General features: G+C 31.6%; 2 protein-coding genes across 4 annotated transcripts in view; one reads left to right on the forward strand and one right to left on the reverse strand.

The window, feature by feature from the left end:
* The window catches only part of LOC148604487 (uncharacterized), a 44,225-nt gene extending 35,010 nt beyond the window's left edge, over nt 1-9,215 (reverse strand). For all 3 annotated transcript variants that reach the window (XM_088550947.1, XM_088550946.1, XM_088550945.1), the window contains exons 1-2: nt 9,155-9,215; nt 3,816-4,059 (exon numbers count right to left, since the gene is read on the reverse strand). The gene's annotated coding sequence lies outside the window, so the exon portion shown is untranslated. The remainder of the gene's footprint in view (nt 1-3,815; nt 4,060-9,154) is intronic.
* Nucleotides 9,216-15,783: 6,568 nt separating this feature from the next.
* On the forward strand, nt 15,784-22,741 carry LOC148604488 (uncharacterized). Its single transcript, XM_088550975.1, has 5 exons — nt 15,784-15,876; nt 17,034-17,104; nt 20,922-21,033; nt 21,836-21,903; nt 22,108-22,741. Exons 1-5 carry the CDS (start codon nt 15,788-15,790, stop codon nt 22,551-22,553), a joined length of 786 nt encoding a protein of 261 aa, XP_088407101.1. The 5' UTR covers nt 15,784-15,787; the 3' UTR covers nt 22,554-22,741.

The following is a 22,741-nucleotide window of genomic DNA, read 5'->3' on the forward strand; positions in this document are numbered from 1 at the left end:
AGCTCAAGGCAATCCTTGGAACTTATGAACGACCAGGAAACCCTAATACCAAAGGACAGGCTGCAAATGGCCCAAAACAGCATTATACATAGATACAACGAAATAGTTGCTCCTACAAACTAAAGCAACGTAAAAAAACCGATAATGAACAAAAAGAAACAAGAGGCCTGAAATTCATGACTAGGAAAAGTAGCACGAAAAAAAAAAAAAAAAAAAAAAAAAAAATGCAACGGCGTTAAAGTTAAAGTTAAAGTTATTGTGTTACCACAATTCCCCTCTTGTAAATCTGGCCACTGTGGATGAAAGTATTGGACAATTAATCTAATCACACCTAAAAATCAATTCAAAAAGGTATGAGTCGTGGAAAGATTTTACAGTAAATTTTCTACAACCATGACACTCTTTTGTTACCAATCTGCTGAACAATACAAAGGATTGAAAAAGCTATTGGGGCATTTAAACTGAACAGTTGCTATTGAAAGAGTTGATGAGTATGTAGCCACTCACCCATGAATTTACCTGGACATGTGTAAGATAGCCAATACCCTTTATGTTTCACATCATATGGAATTTTCTCAGTTATGACTATTACCCACAATGTGTTTTGAAGGAACTTTGTGATTTTTTAATTCATGTTTTTTTCTGTTGTTTAGGTATCGTATTTAGAAGTTGACAAAAGCCTGTTAAATACATCCTTTGCTCATGCTAACATATGGAAAATATTAATGTAGAAAACTAATGGTTGAGCATTTTTCCAAAAAGAAAACTTTAAACTCACAGGCCACCAAGTTGACAGCAATTATGAAATAGCAAGTTAAAGAAAATCAATGTACGTATGTTACAATGTTATGCTGCTATTTTTTTTAATTGTCCCATCTCAAATCTGAATCCATTTAATATTGCCTTTATTCATTAAAAATATATGCATTGATATATACTCCTTCGACGTATCTACTTAAACTTTAGTTCAGATTCTTATAAATTCCTTGCACATGTTTTTGTATTATTCAAAATATACTTGTGCATGTATATATCATAGTTCTGATGAAATTTAATGGACTTAATCCATAAATATAAATCCAATGAAAATCTTAGTTTTTTTTTCAAATGCCAATGAAAATAGCACTTGATCAAGATTTTTAATTTAAAAATAACCATTGTACTTCATACCAAAACTACATATTATGTTAATGAAAATCATTTCTTTTTAATTATCCACAAAAGTTTTTGGGAAAAAGCATTTAAATCCAAAATACATCGAAAATATTGCACTACACGTAAATCCCAAACTACATATGAATTACACTTAATCCAAAGAAATTTCAATGTAAATAACACTTATTATTCAAATCTAAAACTTCATTGAAAAGCATTGCATTTATAATCTCAAATAATAATTTCAATAAAACTCAATGCACTGAATACCAAACTATATCACAAATGAAAATTATTATTAACATGACACTTAATCTTTAGCTATGAATACCAGTGCAGTAAATCCAGAACAATATAATTCCAGTGGAAATATTTCACGCTTTATAAAGAACTTAATTCACTAAATAAAGTCAGTACTATTTCAAAAATTGTAATTCACATGAACCTAAAACTTTGAATTTTGTATAACGCTTGTTCCTTCACATAGTTTTAATTAAAAAGGGACCATAGTAGGACTCTTCCAGTTTTATGAAGGAGAGTATAAACATTAATTGACGTCTCATTTTTATAATGATATTTACGACTTCTATTCAGTGATGTAAAGATAAAAATAAATATTTTAAAATACAATTCTAAATCAAGGTTTTTAATATTGTCGACAAAATACAAAATAAAATCTAATTCGTTAAATTTGAACTTCCATCACCAATAAAAATAGCATAACACAGGTAGCTGCTTCAGATTTTAATAACCAAGAGCTGACTATGAAAAGATTCATAGGTGAGTAGTCATCAACTCTTTCAATAGCAACTGGTCAGTTTGAATGTCCCAATATGTAGCTTGTTAGTCCCATGTATTGTTCAGCAGATTGAAAACAAAAGAGTGTCATGGTTGTAGGGAAGTCACTGTAACAACATACATCAACTGAAGATAAGAAAAACTAGCCACCTAAGAAAAAACTAAAACAATGGTCAAATTGAACTCCCAAAGAGGATTGCGAATGACCTCTGGTGTTTCTGAAGGGTTATAATCTTGTTCCCTGGTCAATATCATAAGCAACCCTAGGATCGCACAATATAGACCCAGGTCACCAGCAACGGATATGCACAAAATATGAGTAAATTGCCACCTATGAAATAAAATGAAAACAAAGATGAGATTATCTAAATTAACTTATTTATTGCGCATTTGTATTGAAAGTTAATCTAAGTAATTTGAAAGAATTATTTAAACGTTGCTTTTAGAAATTTGAATATTTGAACGTATAAAACAAATAGGATAACGTCATATCCAGTCAGCCAATCAACAGAAATAACTGTCACTGGTGACCCAGGGTTATATTTGAGAGAAACTTGCGGAACGAAAATATTACCCGGTCTTCCACTTTACGAAATGTTAGTGTGTTTTCACAAACAGCGGCAGCCATTAATTTGCAAGTCAGTTAAACCAAGTAAAACCCGAAGGACAAAAAATTACCTCATCCAAAATACTTTGTAAACCAGCAACCACTCGGGCAGATCATACTTCTGCTTTATCGGGCTAATTTTGAAATGGTAACAAACAATACAAAACGAAAATGTCAATGTAACCAATTAAAATCAGTTAGAAAACTGATAGTTTTGACATTCATGTTTTCTGAACTATTAATAAATTTAAATTAATTCTTAAGATAATCTAAATCAAAACAAAAGTAGTACACTTCAGAAAACGTAAAATCGGTTCGGTATTTTTTTTCATTGTCCTTTATGCTCCATATAAATCGAGCAAGAGTTGTGATTTTAGACTAAACGTGTCTCGGTAATAGGATAGTCGTTAAAGGTATGGCATTGACTGCATCAAAGTCTCAAATTGATTGACACCTGACAAGTCAAATGTCCAGTATCTCACAATGCATGCAACATTATCGTTCTTAATAACAAAATGTATACAATATTTAAAACCTTGTTGAGCTAAATGTAATTCAACCATATTTTGCTTTTATGTTTTTTGCATAAATATTATTGTTTAATTTTAAAATAATTGTTCAAAACTGATATGACTATGATATATAACATTGTTATGGCTTTTAGGTACATTTACATCATGAACATATAATAAAAGCATAGTTTGTTTGATGTTATAACTTGTATTTGAGTCCTTTACCAGTTTAAGTGTTCGGAGTATTTATACACGCAATACATCAAAACACCTATGTACTTATTTTATCTTATATGTAACTGTTGATCAAACAAACCGTGCACTTTGTAATGTATAACTGATATTCTCATGGGACATAAACGTGAATTAAATTGATAAAAATGCAAATTATCATAGCTATTGCATTGCATTCTTTTCTGGTTTGTATGTGTAATTTATACCCTTAATTCTGGTGTTCAGGCACCTAGATCTATAATTACAATTACGACATAATAAAAGGCTTTAATAAGGAGGATTGGTATGCCAATTAATAATTTGAAAGGTATACAATGTGCAGCCATGAAAAGCTGATGTGATTTGTTAAAATAAGAGTGCATTATTATTTCACCCTTTTCAAAATTTAACTGTCTATTCCATATTAGAACTGTTCACAAATCTATAAGGCGGCATTTATCAGTTCCACATGCTTTATTCTAATAGAGTTAATAAGCAAGCGTTAAATTATACATTAACTATTGGCCTACCAAATGTTCAATGTCTGCTGTATAGGGTGACACGCCAATGTAACACATGAGGTAGATTTATCACACCAAACGTAGTCGAAGCTGATATGTATTCTGAGTGTGTTTCTTTGTGTATAACCATTTGATGCAGGCAGTTATATTATACTGAATACCCTCCTCAATACATCTAACATAGATGTGTCGTGATGTTGGTGATCTGTCTGAGTGATTTATCGTAATAACCAATGAATTTTAATGGTCAAAACTAAGAAAAAAAAAGAAAATGACCAAAATAGCACATAATACTTATCATATAGAAATTTGTATTTCCTGTATGAAGTGTATTATAAACAAATAACATTTTGGTCAATAAAATTTAAAAGTTCATGATTTGGAATTGACATACCTAACTTTCAGTGTGTACGTTTGTTTTTGTTTTTTGTTTTTTGTTTTATTTTGTTTTGTTTTGTTTCGCAATTTCAAATGTGAGTGACTTCTTACGCGATCTTGGTTTAAATCATGTATGGCTGCTTCAAGTGACAAATAGTGTCTCATTTGAATTAATAGATAATCGTATTAATAATAAATTTCAACAGCATTGGTTTTTCACGCATCTAATAAAGTAGAAAGCTACGTGTATATTGTAATTTGAAGTATTCATTTTGTCTGAAAGTTACTTAAATTTCCATTATAGTTTTTACGAAGTGGCAAGTTAAACTCAAATATGGAAATTGGTCGTTTATATATATATATTAATAGAGGTAGTAGTTTGTGTTTATGTTGTAATATGAGAGCTTTCGAAGATGAATACCACTATGACCTGTTTGTCCTGCTTTTGGATTTCTACGTTTACCAATTTTTGCCATAAATATACACATGTACATTCAATATTTATAGCGAATTCTGTAAGACTGGCTTTAGAGCTGACCTAATCCCCCCCCAAAAAAGAAACCTACCCTGCACCCAGTTTTTTTACTTGAGTCCGAGTTGCCCATTTGCTGTTGTTACTTTGTATGCATTAGTTCAGTTACTTTATGTTCTTTGTTGTGTATTCTTTTTTCCATGTCTGGTCTTTGTCCCTGTATTACATTCTTTTGATTACCTCTAGAGCATTGGTTCCCTTGTTCAGATTCTTGCCATATCCTTTGATCTCAGTTTTCGCTGTACATCTGATGTTTTGTTTTTAATTTACCAAGGTGTGAGATTTTGGACAATTCAAATATGTCAAAAACAAAAAACATGGCATGAATGTGAAAACAAGAGAGAAGATATACATACCCAATGTAGTGAACTAAACAAAACAGATTACGCATGAAATCTGAAGACAAGTACAACAAAGCATAATACAAAAAGCAATAAAGCATTTGCAATATGAACTGCCAAAAAAACCCAAAAAAACAACAAAAAAAAAACAAAAAACAAAAGTGACGTTAGGGTGCACATATCCTGCTCTGCCAGAGGCATCTGTCATAATAGAGCCTACCAACCTTAGTATAGCTCGCGGACACGAGTCACGTGCAAAAAGGGATACCGCCAAATACAATTGACACTTGGGTCATTTCTATTATTTCAACAAAACAGCATGCTGTAAAGAAAGTTTTAGATGTGGAAATGACAGAAGATATACGAAATACACAAATAAATTTATTAAATACAATATACATAAAAAATAGTTGCACCTTATTTATTTGAAGACGGAAGAGTTGATCTTGAACTTGATACTACAAAGTAATAAATAAAGTTGTGACAAAAAATTAAGGAATTTGAATTGTATCTGTGTAATTCCAAGACCCTCACAGGATTATATTGTGATTTAATTCGGTAAAAGTATATCAAATGTAATGCAAACCTGTAGCACTCCGACACAAGTCACAGAAGATATAACGCCAAATACAATTCACACTTGGATGATATATATATAGCTTCAAAAAATATCATGCAGTAAATAATGTTAATGGTGTGGAAATATGGTAAGGGTATTCCATCATATAAAAAAACATAAGATTCGGGATACTACAGGCACTATTAAGTCAGTCTCATGTCTTGACTTTGAATAATATGTCGATGGAAAAGGAAAACTCATGACAAAACTAAACGACAAATGCGATGACTTCTCATTCCGTATTGTCAACTTTCCTTTCGTCCTTTCAACATTTCCTTAGAGCAGCAGTGTATAATATTATGCCAGAGCTTGTCGCAAAGATGTAGACTTTTTTTAACTGTGCTGGATTTTCTATAATAAGTCTGCCGAAAAAGGGTTATGTTACTTCAAAAATAAAGTGAGCACAGCAGATGTTATATGATCATCATCATGATCTTGTGGATCGTTATGGTGTATTCCTCTCCATGAGAACCGATTTGTTCACTGTGCCATACTGCCCCTTTTCTCTTTCGTCTAACGGGGGCGTGACATTTCATGAGCAACTCGGCGGGTGTTTCTTAAGACAGTAGAGGACGCTATCCCACCGGAACTCCTGCATTGCTTGATTGCACCTTATGATTAACTGCTCAATATACAAAACAAATTTAAAGAAAAAATATTGTGTATATGGCATGGTGTAATTTAAATCGAAAAAAAAAAACAATGATACACGTCTCTGTACATTTATAACATTCCATCAAAAACTAAAAATATTTGCAAAAAAAGACATGTACAAAACCACTGTCTTAATGGTACAATTAAAAAAACGAGAGCGTCTGATAAGTCGATGTTGATGCAGGATTGACCAACATCAATATATTGTTTTTTTTTACAAGCATTGACAAAAAGTATAAGAAAGTTCAAGGTCCACAAAATGATTTGCATATCTAATTAGAAAACCAGCGATTTTGACTGATTAGAACCAAGGGAAAATCATTTAAAATACTAGTAGAATAATGCGCTGTTATATTAATTGGTTATTTCTTTAGACGAAAGGCGACTCTTTGGCAAAAAAAACAAATATTGTCGCGTATGCCTTTTTCTGTAATTTCATCTCATTTTATTATTGAGATTGTCTTTTGCAAACTGATATCTGGTTCCAATATCTTAACAAACAAAGATAGTCCTTTTTCATAGTTAGGACAACGAGTACATATGAATAATTTTAGTGTTGTTCTTTTGAGTAAGCTATGCAACTGATATCCAAAGTTCATCACAAATTTTGACATTGAATGAAATGATATGGAAGCATTTTCGTTCGAACCATATTTTTTATTTTGCAAATGTACAAAATGTTCTCGAAATGATCCTAAAAGGCATATTTTTTTCACAAAATAGCAGTTTTTTCCTAAGCATATCTATAGTCCCCAGTTTTTAGTTGCTCATTTGCTTTTGTTGCTTTGTGTGTTTGATTTTGGCTGCTTTGTGTTCTTTGTAGTGTGTGTCTGTTTTCCATGTCTGGTGTTTGTCACTGGATAGCATTCCTTCGATTACCGCTATAACATTGGTTCCCTTGATTACTCTTTGGAAATCATTTAAAAAAATCAAGGGAACCAAGATTCTAGCAGAAATCAAAAGAATGTAATTCAGGGACAAAACCAGATATGGAAAACTGACACACATAACAAAGGAACACGAATAACCAAAATAATACAAAGTAACTAATATAGAAGAAAAACGCGGACTTTACTAAAAACTGGGGGCATGGACCAGGTGCACCGGTAGAGGAAGCGTCCTCTGCTTTTCTAAAGACACCCGCCAAATTGCCTATAAAAAGTCAATTCCAGGATAGACGAATGAAAAAAGTAAACCTATAACACGTTGAACAAATCAGTTATCATGGTGCAAAGGGATACACCGTTACGATCCACGAATTCAAGATGACGACCATAAAATTTCTGCTGTGATGACTTGTAGCAACATTATCCTCTTACAGAAGCCTATTGTAAGAACGTTAACGCAATACACAAAATCTGCGCAATTACGTCCAGTTATGCCATAACGTATGAGTTATAATATGAAACCTCCATACCAAGGCGACGACGGGAAGTTGCAACAGATGAAAGGAAAGTTGACAATACGGAATGAAAAGTTATCGTATTTGTCGAATAATTTGTTCAATAGTTTTCCCTTACCTTCGATCTCTAAGTGCTCTAAGTGTAGGTCACGACATGAGGCTGAATTCATTGTTTGTAGTATTGTTTTTAAAATTTTCAAGATAATTGACCCAGTCTGAAGATCGTCGAAAAAAATGAGTGGATGAAACATTCTTCCATTTACTTCTGAATTTTTCTTATAGAAAACGCTTTTTTTTAATTTGCTTACTCTCTCGGTATTTCTATTAAATTTGCTTACACTTTCGGTAATAGAAACAGAAAAAAAACAAAATAAAACAAAAATAAAATGTGTTTATTTTAACACGGTCCGAATATTTTCGGCCGACTTGTGAATGGGGCGAGTTATCCTACATTATAATAGTCAAATCAGTGCTAAATAGATAACAAACGTCCTCTGTGACATTAAAGATTATCTGAGTGATACCAGTAAATTCCTTAAACTTGACTTATAAACAACCCAACCTACTGTCCGTACAACTCCATATAGTGTAGATTAAACGCCAGTTTATTCGCAGAATATGGAGAAATTATCTTCATACACTGATTAAAACATGCACTGAGCAAATGTGAATTTTGTCGCAAGCATGGGTTTTATTCGATATCGTTAATAGCATTGTCTTTAACTATAATCGTATAGAATTGCTACACAATATCGATAAAATATAAGGACTTGGTTCGCAGCCTCCACTGTCAATCTTCTATACCATCCGTTATAATTCATTGACTTTTGTTTGTATGCTTTTACAATCAATAATCATATCCAATTTAATATACAATCTAAGTTGCATTTAGCAAAATCAAATAATAAAACAGGGACGATGCAGGATTTAAGGTTAGGGAAGGAGAACATAAAACAGAGGCGAATGTAGGATATATGGTTAGAGAAGGTAAGTAGAACTAAGGATCGGAAAAGCAAGACCCCTTTTCGGGTAAAAACTGAAACAGCACGATTTCATGCAAATCAATTGCAAATTTTAGGCGAAGTGTACGCCCGGTTCGCCCCCTATACATTTGCGCCTGTAAGAGTATAGACAAATGACAGACGACCGGATTCAGACGGAAAAAAATTCGGGATCTTCATCGTCACTTCAACCAACCGTACGTTTTGTTTTAAGACCAGCGGTACATGCTTGATAGGATTCGGATAAAAAGTGGTATAATATTAAATGTTAATATTTGAAGTTTAAATAGACAGGGCTTACAAAAAAAAAAAACGAAGGAAAAATATCTTTTTGTTTTGGATTTTCTCCAAAGGAAAAGAACTTGAAAAAAGAATGTTACTATTTAAATAAGCAAGCAACAATAATACATATTAAACTCACCTTCTCCTGCTGTAACAAGCATTTATAATTGCCAATAACAATCTGATTCATGTCAAGTCAGATAACGTTTGCTGTCGTATCTATTGTTATCATAAAAAAACCTATGACACGGTTAAATCGTATTTCATATATCTTTATAAAGATGCTATGGTGAAAAAGGAAAACATGAGCGATTTTTATTCGATTTAATATTTGAAATGAAAGTTAAAACCAAAGTACATTACCTGATTATATGACTGATTAAACAAACTTGTAAGAGGATGAAATTATAACAATATACCTCTTTTTCCTGTGAAGCGGGAGAAATGTTCCTAAACAGATCGATAACGGATGTCAAAACGGGACCGTTACGAAGGAGGGTACAACATCATTGCTATTTTTCGATAGTTTCAGAAAATCTGTAATCCTTGCAAGCAAATCAAAGATATATATATATATGTCAAAATGATTATCATTTGTAATGAGTATGAAGTACTGCATCTCGTCCTTTCATTAAACAACTTTTCAGAAATTGTAAATGGCAAAATATAAACCTTTATATTTTAAGACAGTGTACACACATTATGTCAATAATGTGAAAACATCAGCATAGCATCCATGTAATTAATCAACAACAAACTGAGATAGTGAATCTTTGACTGGCATAAGATGTTTGAAAATAAAATGTGCCATAGTGTGTTAATAAACATGCTTTAAAATAAGCAAGGGCGTGGTGAAATGCAAGCATGATCTCATATCCTTTGTAAATGCTAATAGTTATGACTAACTTAGTTTAAGTTGCCAAATTTGCTATATTAGGGTGTTTTGTGCTACAGAGATTCATTTAGATAATTCAAATAAATTAAAAATGATATTTACTTCGACAAATATAAGGTGCATGGTGGTTCTTGGAAATAAGAGCAGAATATGGCGAAATCAGAAAACAACTCTTCTAGTTGGATGTTGCGATTGATAAGCTTCTTCCTAAAAAACGTCGGTCTGATATAAAGTAGTTCATGTTCAATTGATCAAATATTAACTTTTTTGATTTCAGGAAATGTCAAGGAAACACACGTAGATGACTTTTAAAAAAATGCAAAACTTTGAGCTTACTTTTGTGTATATGTTGAAAAAGTAATCAAGGGAACAAAGATTTTAGCAGAAATTTGAGTACAAAGACCAGATATGGAAAAACACACACAACACCATGAACATAAAATAACCGGAAAAATACGTAGAAAAAAGAACAAAACTAAATGAGAAACTCAGATTTAAGACAAACAATTTGATAAAAAACATTTTTTTTTGTTCATCAATATGATATTAGTTTCTTTTATCTGAAATTGCGATGCAATTTCCTATAGATATCCTGTAGATATATACGTTGATTTGTGTTTGTTTCTAACATTGCCTATGTGTAACATGTCTTTAAGAAGACTGTATGAACCTTGTTTTCAATAGGGAGTTCTAAGGTTTACTCACAAAGACTTGAATATGTAACGAACTTTAACCCCGCCAAAAACATGTATTCAGGAGATATCACGATGACTTGTTGGTTGTTTCCATGTTTGTTCTAAAAAAGCATTGTGACAAGTAAAATTAATGTTTCAGGTATTTTTTAATTTTACATATTAATCTCCATCTGATAACGTGACGTTTTATAAATTGAATAAGTTATTATAATTTTTGTATTTATGCTTTCATTAAAATTTCAAACGATTCTTGTTTTACGATACTATGTATATTTTGGTTTTTACGAGAATAAACATGTACTTGTAGATTTCAATGATTTTCTGAAAAATCCCATTTCTTATACACTGAATGTCATCCTTAGCATACAAGTACGCTGCATGGGGATTTTTATGATTGTTTTTATTGAATGTCAATGTTTAATGAACTGATTTTTTACAAATTCTAACAACTTTCGTTCTCCCAAATCATTAAAGGGATTGGTCATAAATGCATCTTAGTATTTAGTTTTTGCACCCATATCATATTTAAAGGTTGTGAAATTTCTAGATTTTGCAAATGCTATGCAACATCTTGTTTAAGATAATTGAGTTCATAACTATGAAACGTTATAAAATGCATGTTATCTGGTATAATTAAGGAAAATGTGGTAAAAGGGAACAATATCCTATTTTTTAAAATAAAGTTTGAAAAAAAGTTCGTAGAGAACTACAATCAATACTTACGTCTTATATTTCATAACGGTATATTATGTATCTGATATAGATTTTAGGTTAGATTTATAAATGGTGTTGATCAAATGACTTTTGACTGATATACATGTAAGAAATTTGTTTAAAAAAAACATCTTTTAAAGAATGGCGTTCACAGCTCCTTCATATTAAGTATTGTCAGGAATATGTACTTATAATATGAATAAGGGCTTCAAGAAAACGAAAGCAGAGAGAAGCCAAATGGCTCAACCCAACACTTGATTTAACTGCTTAGTTAACCCTTTCAGGCACGCAAGTCCAACCGGATCCTAACCAGATAATTGAATATCATGGTAGAAGCGGTCTCGCCAATAATAACGGTGATATTCCAGGCATTAAACGACCAATGGATGGTCAAGATGACTGGAAGCTACCATATGTGACTCAGCTATTACATAAATCCAACATACTCTCTGTTTCTTGCATAGGTAAACTGCAAGGTACATATTAGGTAGCACAATACAGTTAGGTCATTTCTGAAAATTTGGTCTCATGTTGTTGAAATAAATCTGTTTTGACAGAACTTTCTAGTGTTTTGTCATAAAAAAACTGCATAGTTTTTAAATTCTTTGTGTGTGGAGGTTCAAGTCACTTATAAGTTATTTAGTGATTATAGTTATAAAATCAAGTAGCCATGGTAAAATACTGAAAAAAAAAACTGCTTCTGAGTTTTAGTACAAATCGGAGGTGTTTTTCCAAAACGACTAGCCAAATACTATGTTTTTTATAAAATATCAGGCACTAAAGACACTACCACATGATGAAAGTATGCATGGAGTAGGTGGAAAAAGTGTAAAAATAATAAGACCCTTTTTGGTTCATTCTCTCACAATTTTATGTTCCAAAAGTTCAAGCGAAATAAGGTATTTTGAAAATCAGCCAACTGATGCTGTGGAGAGAACCTAATATGGCAGGGAACTGAAACGTTCCGGATACTATTTTTCATTTAAGTAACACCTATTTGCCATTACATATATTACATCTGTCTATTTATAAATGCTTAACTACATTTAAACAATATATCCACCAAACTTTTATTTTTAAGTTTTACAAAACTTGATGGGGGTAACTTGGTGTGCGAAACAGTGCTTCTTAATGTAACTGTATAGTGACCATTATGTACAGCCAAGTCTCCTCTCACTTTGTCGCCAATAACATCCCAGCTTTTCAACAAAATGAATCAGGAAGCTTCGCCCTGGTAAAAATTAAACTATTAACACAATAAATGACCTATCAAAATGACCTTACACAAAAAGCAAATTGAAGCAATTCTACTGGACTTCAGTAAGTTCTTCACGACAGATTTGCAATGAAGCTTGAACACAACGGAGTCATAGCCAATACTCAGCAACCAATCAGAATCTTCCTTGTAGACAAAACAAGTGGTTTGTAGCAGTTCTCAAGCTCAAATATCATTAAGAGAATCGCAGAGAACAATTCTGGGACCACTGTCATATTTGGTCTATATAAACGACTTACATCTAACCTACACGCCTTTTTTGCAGATAACTGCTTTTTGGAATAATAGGAAATGAAATGAGAAAAATACCACTATCACAGGAATACTGGAACCCTTCGATATTTTTTACTTAGATTATTCTGAAATAGATTGTGCTAACACAGGTTCAAAATGGTCAGCATCTGTACTCTGTTGTCAGGTCTTGTCTTCTTCCGAAATATAGCTTCCTGGAAAATCAATTATTTTTCGTCCACTGCATCATATACATGTTCATTATTTATATATTAGAAGTCTGGTTTCCATGATTGCTTTTCTCGTTTCGTCGTTTGTATTGATATTACTTTTTCACAAGGTTAAAAGCATAATGATGGAGACGACATACAAAACGGATGCATATTAAACAGAAGATGTTTATTCACTACTTTTTTAGTTAAAAATTGTAGATTTTGATTAAATAAACATCATCAGCTTTATTAATATGAGTAATACAAACATGAAAACTAGCGTTATTTGAAACGGTAAAAGGAAATAAAATACAAATGATTTATAAATACAACAGATGGGGTAATTAATTTCGGCTTTGTGGCTTTGGTCAGGGGCATGTAGCGCTGAGCAAGATGAAAGATACCTACTATATACCCACACTAACGAATTTAAAAAAAAATGTTTTGACACGAGAATGAATAGTGCAGATCTATTGATTTATCTGCAGTCATTAGTAAGCACAAAACGAATTAATGAATATTAGAAAGAAAACCTTGATTCGACTCTAGAACCGATACTTGGCAAGATCTGTGGTGCTACCAATAATGAAATCAAACTACAGTTAGGCAAAACAACACTGCAAGATGCATTGCATTCAAGGATTTTACATTAGAGGTAGACGTGAAAAATAATTGCAGTAATAAGCCCTATACTGCTTCATGTACCACCCTCTCCGTCCATGTATTGGATTTCAAAATTCCACAATAATCTATATATTAAACAACGTGTCATAGCTGGATCTGCAAAGTTCAGTACCAAGCCTACATCAAAACTGTTTACAAAAAGGCCTCCATTAGTTACAATATACTTGTTACTCCAGGAGTGGTATCAATATGATATTGGTTCGATTTGTCCGTAACAGTGTTTCGGATTTCCACATATGAAATCAATATATAACCGCGATATCGCTACAACAAGGTTTTCGATAAAAATATTCCCCATTCTGGCATGACAGCCAAATAGGTCACTTTGGTTCGGTATAAGGTATATACATGTAGCTTGATACTTCCTTCCTCGCATACAAATCTAAATTGTAAATATGAAAGTATATATGTTGAATCAAAAATTGATAGTGATTGTAATATTTCCCAGTTTCTTTGATATCAATTTCAAATACGTACAACCATTATGCTACATATAAAATATGTATACATAGTGTCCTTCCTTGTCTACAAGGTTATTTTAAAAAAAAATGTGTAATAAAATTTCTGAATCAAATATATTTTTGTTCTTACTTTATTTAGTACAAAAAACTAGACGATATCATCTATATTCTATAAAACGTGGATATTAGTCCCTTGACTTATTAATGGAAGGCTAACAACTTCACTCCTTACTATGTTCATAATTTATTTCCTTTTACCCCTATAAACAAACCAATAAACAATGATTAATCTTAGTCTTTCTTTTCAGGTTGGAAAGCTGTCAAGAGAAAAAGCTGCTAACAATGTGATATTTAACATTTTGCAGCAAACTTTCGGCTAAATTTTAAACAAAATAGCACTCTAGCACTCTGCAAATAAGGAAATTTTGATTACTGAATGTTCTTAATACCCTTGATAAAAATATAGAAAACCCAAGACTGATTATTATGAACATGATCAACTGTTGTGTCAGTTATAAATTGTGTATCAGGATTCCATGTTGAATGTTTATTCATGTTGAAACACGCGGGGAAAATACCAGTTTTCTCAAGTTCCGAGTTAAGAATTCCAAATTTAGTATAAAGAGAGCACGGGAAAGTCACAAGTCTTTAATTTCTAAAGTTCTGAATTTTGAATTTTAATTTTGAACTCTGAACTTTGAATTCTGAAAGATCAATTCTGAATTTTAAATAGCTTCCTTATTTATGTCCTTATTGTATGCTTTATGATGTGCCGCGATTCTCAATCCCGCATGAGAAGAATTGCTATTAATATTGCGTATGGTGGTCCTAACCTTTTGTAGGTTTAAACTGGTCAAGACCTATCATGTCAGTTAACTGCTAATAGTCCTCTATTTATGCATTAGTGTCATTAGTTTCTTTAGTTTCTTTGAAGAAGGGACACAATTATTTTTGGACATATTTTTGGATGGTTTCATTGCGTTGTGTAGTATTTTTTCCACATTGACCAAATTTAAAAGAAAGAGAGAGTTGTGATCGAAATGTATTTTTGTCCTCTTTTTATATATATGTAAGGGGGGTCTGAAAAATTCCCAGAGTGCAGGCAGTGTTGCCATATATGTCACAGCGGTACGAGTTCGAGTCCTGCGGAGGGAACGACCAAAAATTTGCGCAAATTTGACAGTTTTAGCATCGTTGGGAATTTTTCAGACCCTTCTATAAGTTTACGTTATCTTCCCTGTATCAATTTGATCCGATGGAGCAGTATAACACATTCTGAGACGTTGTATATATATATACATATATGACTATCGTTAGTGTCGTTTTATTACTTTTGGTAATTATTGATAATTATATTTTTGAAGTAGTACCATTATTATGTTATTTCAATAGGAAAAACCAATAGTATGCTCCTTCAAATGATATGCTTCTAAATCTTTAAAATACTAACATGTACACGAATGGGGAAGTTCAAATCTATATAAAGTTATAGTTCCTAACGTTGTCAATTCATTTCCGGACTCTATTATAGGTCATCCTATTTTCATTTAATTACACATTACTCATTATTTCCTCGTTTTCGTGGTACCAATTAGTTCATGAAGATGGTCACGTTATTATTATGTGTTTACATACTTCTTTTCAATTTGCCTTTAGCAAGTGGGAATCAAAGAATCTGTTACAAAAAGAAAAGGTATACTTAAAAAGTAATTTATGACTTGAAGTGTCAATGAATAATTTTATTTAATGATGTTAATGCCGGCATGTTATAGATATCAACTAGACTATAATGGGCATTATATATACTTATATTTAGAAATATTGTTTTGTTTTGTTTTGTTTTGTTTGTTTTGTTTTGTTTTGTTTTTTGTTTTTGTTTTGTTTTAGTTTTTGTCTTTTATCGGATGTCAAGACATTATTACTAATCTATTGAATTTAAAGTTAACGATTTTTTGTCAATATTTTGCTTCAATCTGGCTTGCTTTTGTTTTTATAGAAATCTTATTTCCTCCCGGTTAAATGCTTACATTTTTCAGGAATTGTATTTTAAGTTACAGTTTTGTCGGTCATAAGGAGTCAAGCAACTTTTTAGATAATGTCGACTCCTTCATCAATTTCCATGTTTTTTTTATTTACCTTCTACAAAAATAATTTTATTACTACACATCGACACGATATCATGTGATAATAAATAATTGTAAATGGTATAAAATAGCACTTCAGCTGCAAAAATGGATACACGATTTGATATACTGTCTAACATATTTTGGTTATAAGAAATTAACATGCGGCCTTCCATAAAACCATTGGTCTTAGAAGACAATAAAATACAATAGTAACTTTAAAATATCTTCTTAGTCCAGATAGATTGAGATAAATAATCAAACATTTCATAATATAAACCACTCGAAAACAAATATAAAAAATTATAGCTTTATCAGGGTGTATCCCATATTACGGAATTTACATGATTCTAACAAAGGCCGCTTCTTATGACGAGCTTAGTGAATTTAAACCCTAATTCAGTCCATGCATGTATTTACCTTTTTGCACAACTCATTATTCTGACTGTATAAGAACTGTTCATTTTTAATAATTGACACATGAATTATACCGCTACTCATAAGACGCGGGCCTACATTACAATCACTTTGTCCCCTTCCGTTTGTTAATTTTTTTTATATGTAACAATTACTTTGCTTCTGTCGAGGGAATACTTAGATATTTGGTATATTGATTTTTTTTTATTTATTATAACCTTTAAGGTGTCTCTGTCCTTTACAATTTAGACAAAAATGATTGGGTTGGGTATTTTCAGCACGAACAAGCGTGTAGCATCATATTTTACAGATTACATGATGGAACAGAAACAACTATCTATCATTGCTGTCGGCCATTTACAGACAAAAATGGGAAATGTGGTAAGATTGGATATTCAATCATACTAGATTAAGAAACAGGTATATGCGTTTCCATAGTCACACCAGAAATTATTACGCCTTAGTGCATATGCAGTAAAATATTGGTGTCGTGTGTAACTGACTAAAATTTCTTTTGACTGGTCTATTCGAGAGGTATCATTGAAATATGCATTATTTGTGACATCAAAATATATTGATAGTTATAAAATAAGAGTCGAGATTTTATGATTATTATTAATATATATTATCAATTACGACCAACATTGGGTGAGCTAATTTTCCATACTTTATTGATTAGTATCATACGATCAAGAGTTTGTTTGTCCTAAGCTGAAGATTTAAATCGTCTACATTTAATTTTATAGGGTGGGAGGGGTGCTTTTATATTGAGGGTCATTGATATTATCATTTAAAACTGTTCAATGAAATGTTTTCGTCCAGCTTTACATGTCAATCGCATTTCTCTGTTTAAGTTTCTCCCAACTTGTATTGTGACGGGTGCCGCTGGCAAAGCAAGATATGCTTGCTTTTCAATAGCACTTGATGATACTCCAAGTTATGGTAGAAGTTTAAATTGTTAATGCTTATGATTTTGTGGGTTGTCCTGATTATTCAGTTTTTTATACTTTTTTTTATCTTATCCTGTATGCTACATTGCCTATGTGGAATGTCTTTGTTTTCTGTTTGCATGTATGTAAAACACTTGGATTTTAATGTCCCTATATCGTCCTTTCGCTTCAGTATTGTTCTGTCGATATATGATATGAAATTAAAAGTCTGGGAATTTCAGTAAAATACAGGAATCAACAAAATGATAAATTATACAAAAGCGTGGGAATTATTGTAGATGATGTAGTAAGTAAATTATCGAGTTTAACGGAAATATTGAAATTAATACATATGAGAAGGTGACACCTGTGTGAACAGACAAAATAGAAACAAATAATCACGAAATGTCACTTAGCTATAAAAACGAGACATCGCTTAAATGAAAATGAACATTAAAGATTAAAACTTAAGTATAGTCTGTAAATATCATAACATTTTTTGAAACACTGAGTCTTCATTCATTGCATTTAATATGGTAGTACCTTTTGGTGATGGATTTGGCTTCCTCTTTCGACAGTCTTGGTTTTGAGTACTTCTTGTATACAACTAATATTTTGTTTATGTATGTTCTTCTTACGTATTTGATTTTAATGCTGTGATGAGAGGTTACTCCTTGAAACACGTGTACAGCGTATCGACATTAACAATATATAAAATGAATTGTTTTTTGTATTTAAGTATCAAAAGTACGACATACATTTTAAGTTTGATTGTTCATTGTTTCTATGAGCATGTTAGTTAGTATATGCCATATTCATTGTTTTTGCTGTCTATATTCCCTGTATTGTCGATATCCTTTGAACATAATCTTATACGATAAACGTTCGAATCTCTTAGCTAGGTTTCCTGATTTCCCTTTCATACAATTAAGCAGATAGTTCTGTGGGTTGGTTGTATTCCCAAAAGGATCAGACCAGTTATATTTGTAGTACTCATAAAGGAAAACTTTCTGTGATGTCATCCAGTCTCAAAAGGTCTAAATCTGAAAACTAATCGTACGCACTGTTGTCCTTAAAGTCTACAGTGTTCCATATGAGAATCAAGTCAAGCTTGCATCTCGTATGGATAGTTTCCCGACAGGACAGACTAAGTCTGGTGACCATTTATTTCAAGTAAAACATTCAGACAACGTTTAACACACCAGGCCATGTTCTACCTCTTTAAATGATATACTTGACTACAACGATGATCACAAAAGAGACGTAACAATTACAAAATATGCAATATTCTGATCATCGACACTTTTTTACTGCCCTTACCAACAATACTTATCACACAACAAGCAAGGCATGATACAAATTGATAAAAATGCAACGTACCCCGTGTGGTCTATGTCAGTAAAACACAATCAAGTTTAAAAAAAACCAACAACATAGTGTTATCATTCGAAAGTTAAATAAAAACAATACCCAGCAGTTTATCGACCTCATAATCCATAACAGCATTCAATCCTCTCTATGAAAGTTCATATTATTACACAATACCAAGCAAATAGTCGTATCTTAAGTGAAAAATGCAACAAGAAAAGAGGGCAATACTGGATACCCAGACTAGCAATGCAGTGTTTTATGGATGCAAAGTCAATTTCAGAGTACATATATATATATATGTATAGGAAATCGTTAATCTATATAAAAATACATAAATGACGATTTTTTGTTCGAGAAAAAATCCAATATGGGTAAGGAATCATGGTCATTGAGACTATATACATCAACTTATATGTATGGTGTTTTTCGTAGATAGTCTTTTTCCTCTCATACAAAACCTCTTGCTCTTCATCACATTCGCACGAAACTTTACTATTTACCCCTCACCTATCAGTTCATTGCTCTGTCTTTACAAAGCAAGTCTTATCACTCTAATTTCTAAGCTTATTTCAGTATTATTGAACAGCCTATTGACCTTTTTTCTTATTATTTGTAAACAAATACGTACCATTACCCACTCTTTGTTAAAAACTCGGAGAGAAGCGTTTATTTCTTCTACTACCATTTACCAAAATTGTTTTAAATACCATTACTTAATATTTAACTCCATCATAAAACCGTTACTAAAAATAGGCCGTATTTCAAAATCAAATCCACACCATTTTTTTCATATCCTATACCTTACCAATTGCATTTACAATTTTCAACTGCAGTAGGTATTTCAGGACTTTAAAATTGAGAACTTCAAGCTAGACTATCTTACTGATATCGCTCAAGTTATTTATTCAAATATTGTCCTTCTGGTAATGTCAATACGGTTGATTTACAAAATCGTAAAAAAAGAACCTATCAGTAAAGTACTTGTTTAGTTTTCACGCTACATCTACTGAAAGTTTAACAACTATTAATTTCTTATTGACGAAGTGTAGGACTTCGTCAGCAAATGAATAAAACAAGAAGAAAAAAATCCTTCATTCATGTTAGAGCGGGTTAATGCAATAAGGCCTTATAAGAGTTTTAAGTAGAATAAGTATAAATGCAACAATGTTCAAAAAGCATGTTGTAACAAAACGATCGTCTGTTATACATGGTATGTATTCATGCAGAAAATAGAAGTTACAGGACTTATTCTCCAATAATACTCCTCTTCTTTCGGTATTTCTACAAAAGTCGCTTAAGTGATTTTTTGTTTGTGTATTAGACCAAATTACTCCATTTAAGAATCAATACAAATAATGTTTCAGAGTCGGGTGGTTAAAGTGTAATACAAAGCCTATTTCGAAACTTTTAATTTCGATACTTTAAGCCGTATCAAAAAAAATGAAAAAAAGGTTTCAAATCTTACCACGACACTTGTTTTTCTTTTGTATTTGTATGCGATGATGTTTTGTTTTCAAACAAACTTGGATTCGTGATTTCCATGCATCGCATCTACCTCAAATGCAATTGAGATAGAGGACACTACAAACACAATAAGTTAGTCCCGTATCGTGACATAATCTTAATTGTTGATAGGAAGGCAAAACTCTTCACATAAATATACGACAAACACGAAAACCTCTCATTTCGTATCTTGAACTTTTCTTTAGTTTTATCTGTGTCAACACCCCTTTCAGTCACATTTTGGGTGATAATTTGACATATCGTCATGTCATTATTTACGATAATGTGGGTAAAGGAAAAGAAAATGGACTACAATGAAGTTTATAAACTATTTGTCGAGCTGACCAAAGCGCAAACTGTTGTCAATTTTAAAACCTTTTAAGTGGCAATTTCAGGTTGTTCTATTGGTAGTCGATTCGTTCCTGAATTTTCAGACTGTCTCATTTGCGGACCTGGTAAATATGGTGACGATTGTGTTTTCACCTGCAGATGTTTGTTTAATGAAAGGTAATAATTTCGACAATTTTTTCATTTGTCAAAAAACATCAAGTTTATATAAAAAATAGTTCTCCGTTTTTCTTATTCAACAAAGATGAAATCGCTCTTAGTTTGTGTTGAACATACTTTGTATTTTGATTTAAAAATGTAAACGTAGATAATTGTTTGTAATTTTGAGAGTCTAGAATGTTCAAAATTATCCAAACAATTGTCACTGTATTTTTTTCAGTTATTTCATTATTTGTGTCGCACGTTTGAACACTGCACGTAATTTACATAAAACTTTAAATGAATTTAAACGATGTTTTTATTCAAATTCCGGTATGCTATACACATGTTTCAAATAGTAACCTCTCAGCAGCATTAGAACCAAATGATAGGAATGTATTAACAAAAATGTAAATAAATGAATAAATAAATAAAACGGAGGTACAACATTTTTTTTAAATATCAATACATATTAAATTAACAAGATATTCTATTAAAATATAATTACACATAAATGTAGAATACTTTCACTATGTTTTACATTGTAATTACTAATGTATATTGGCTCTAAACTAGGGTTAATGGTAAATATCATTCCACACAAATTAACTTTTCGTATTTTTGCTCTTGAAAACTCAATTGTCTTATAAAGATTATCAGCCTTAAGCATTATTCAACACATTTTTATATCATATCATATCATATCATATCATATCATATCATATCATCCGTAACTATAATTACCATGAATGATATCGAATTATTACCTACATATGCATGTTAATACAGAAAATTATATTTTTAATGTTTGTTTTTTTCATAGTTGCCATCCCGTCACAGGATGTACTTCAATTGAAATGTCAGATGTTCCACCACATCAATCTACAACAAGTAAGACAATATAATACTTAAAATGTTTTGAACAACGGTTCAAAAGAATTTTCGTGATATAAAAAAGAGTAACAGAATAACAGAAAATAGAACATTGAGTTTTGTTTTCAAATTTCAATTTTAAGCTCATATTTTTAAGTGTTTAGTTCAAAAACCTTGTCATTTTATTCTAATATATAAGTATATGTTAGTGTTATTTTTAAGGAAAATCAGTAGTGGATATCAACGTATTTCCCGTAGTTGTAGTAGGTGGGGTTGGTGTCTTAACGACCATTGTAATCGCCTTTGTATGCTATGAAGTAGGACAAAACAGAATCATTCGATTGGTTAAAGAACATTATAATCTTTCAAATAATCGAAAGCAAGCTTTTAGAGTTGTGTGTGCTACATGTAACATACAAGTACCTGGAGGCAAACCAGTGAAATCAACAAAGGTAATTAATGGTGGATATTTAGATCCCATACCAGCAAATGACGACTTAAAGTCTGATATCCAACCATATGCAACAATGAGTTTTCAGAGAAAATTGGATAACGACACCGGTATGACATCAGAGTATCTACACCAGTATCAACCAATTATGAAAACGACTGTAGATATCCATCATTATGATCATCCAAATCTTCCGGCTAACAATAATGAATACTAAAAATATTTATTCTTACATACTAGCCAATTGCTGTGCTTAATACTTTGACTAATGAATGAAATGGCCAGTTTTTTTTCTGTTTTCTTTTTAAATTAGAAAAAATATAAACAACCATTTCCATGTTGTTCATAAATCAAAATGATTATGCAATACTTTAAATAAAGTGGTCGCTTTTGTATTATTATCAA

The sequence above is a fragment of the Perna viridis genome, chromosome 10 (genome assembly GCF_037379345.1).
Source record: "Perna viridis isolate PV_CMFRI_1.1 ecotype Kerala chromosome 10, ASM3737934v1, whole genome shotgun sequence".
Lineage (NCBI taxonomy): Eukaryota > Metazoa > Mollusca > Bivalvia > Mytilida > Mytilidae > Perna > Perna viridis.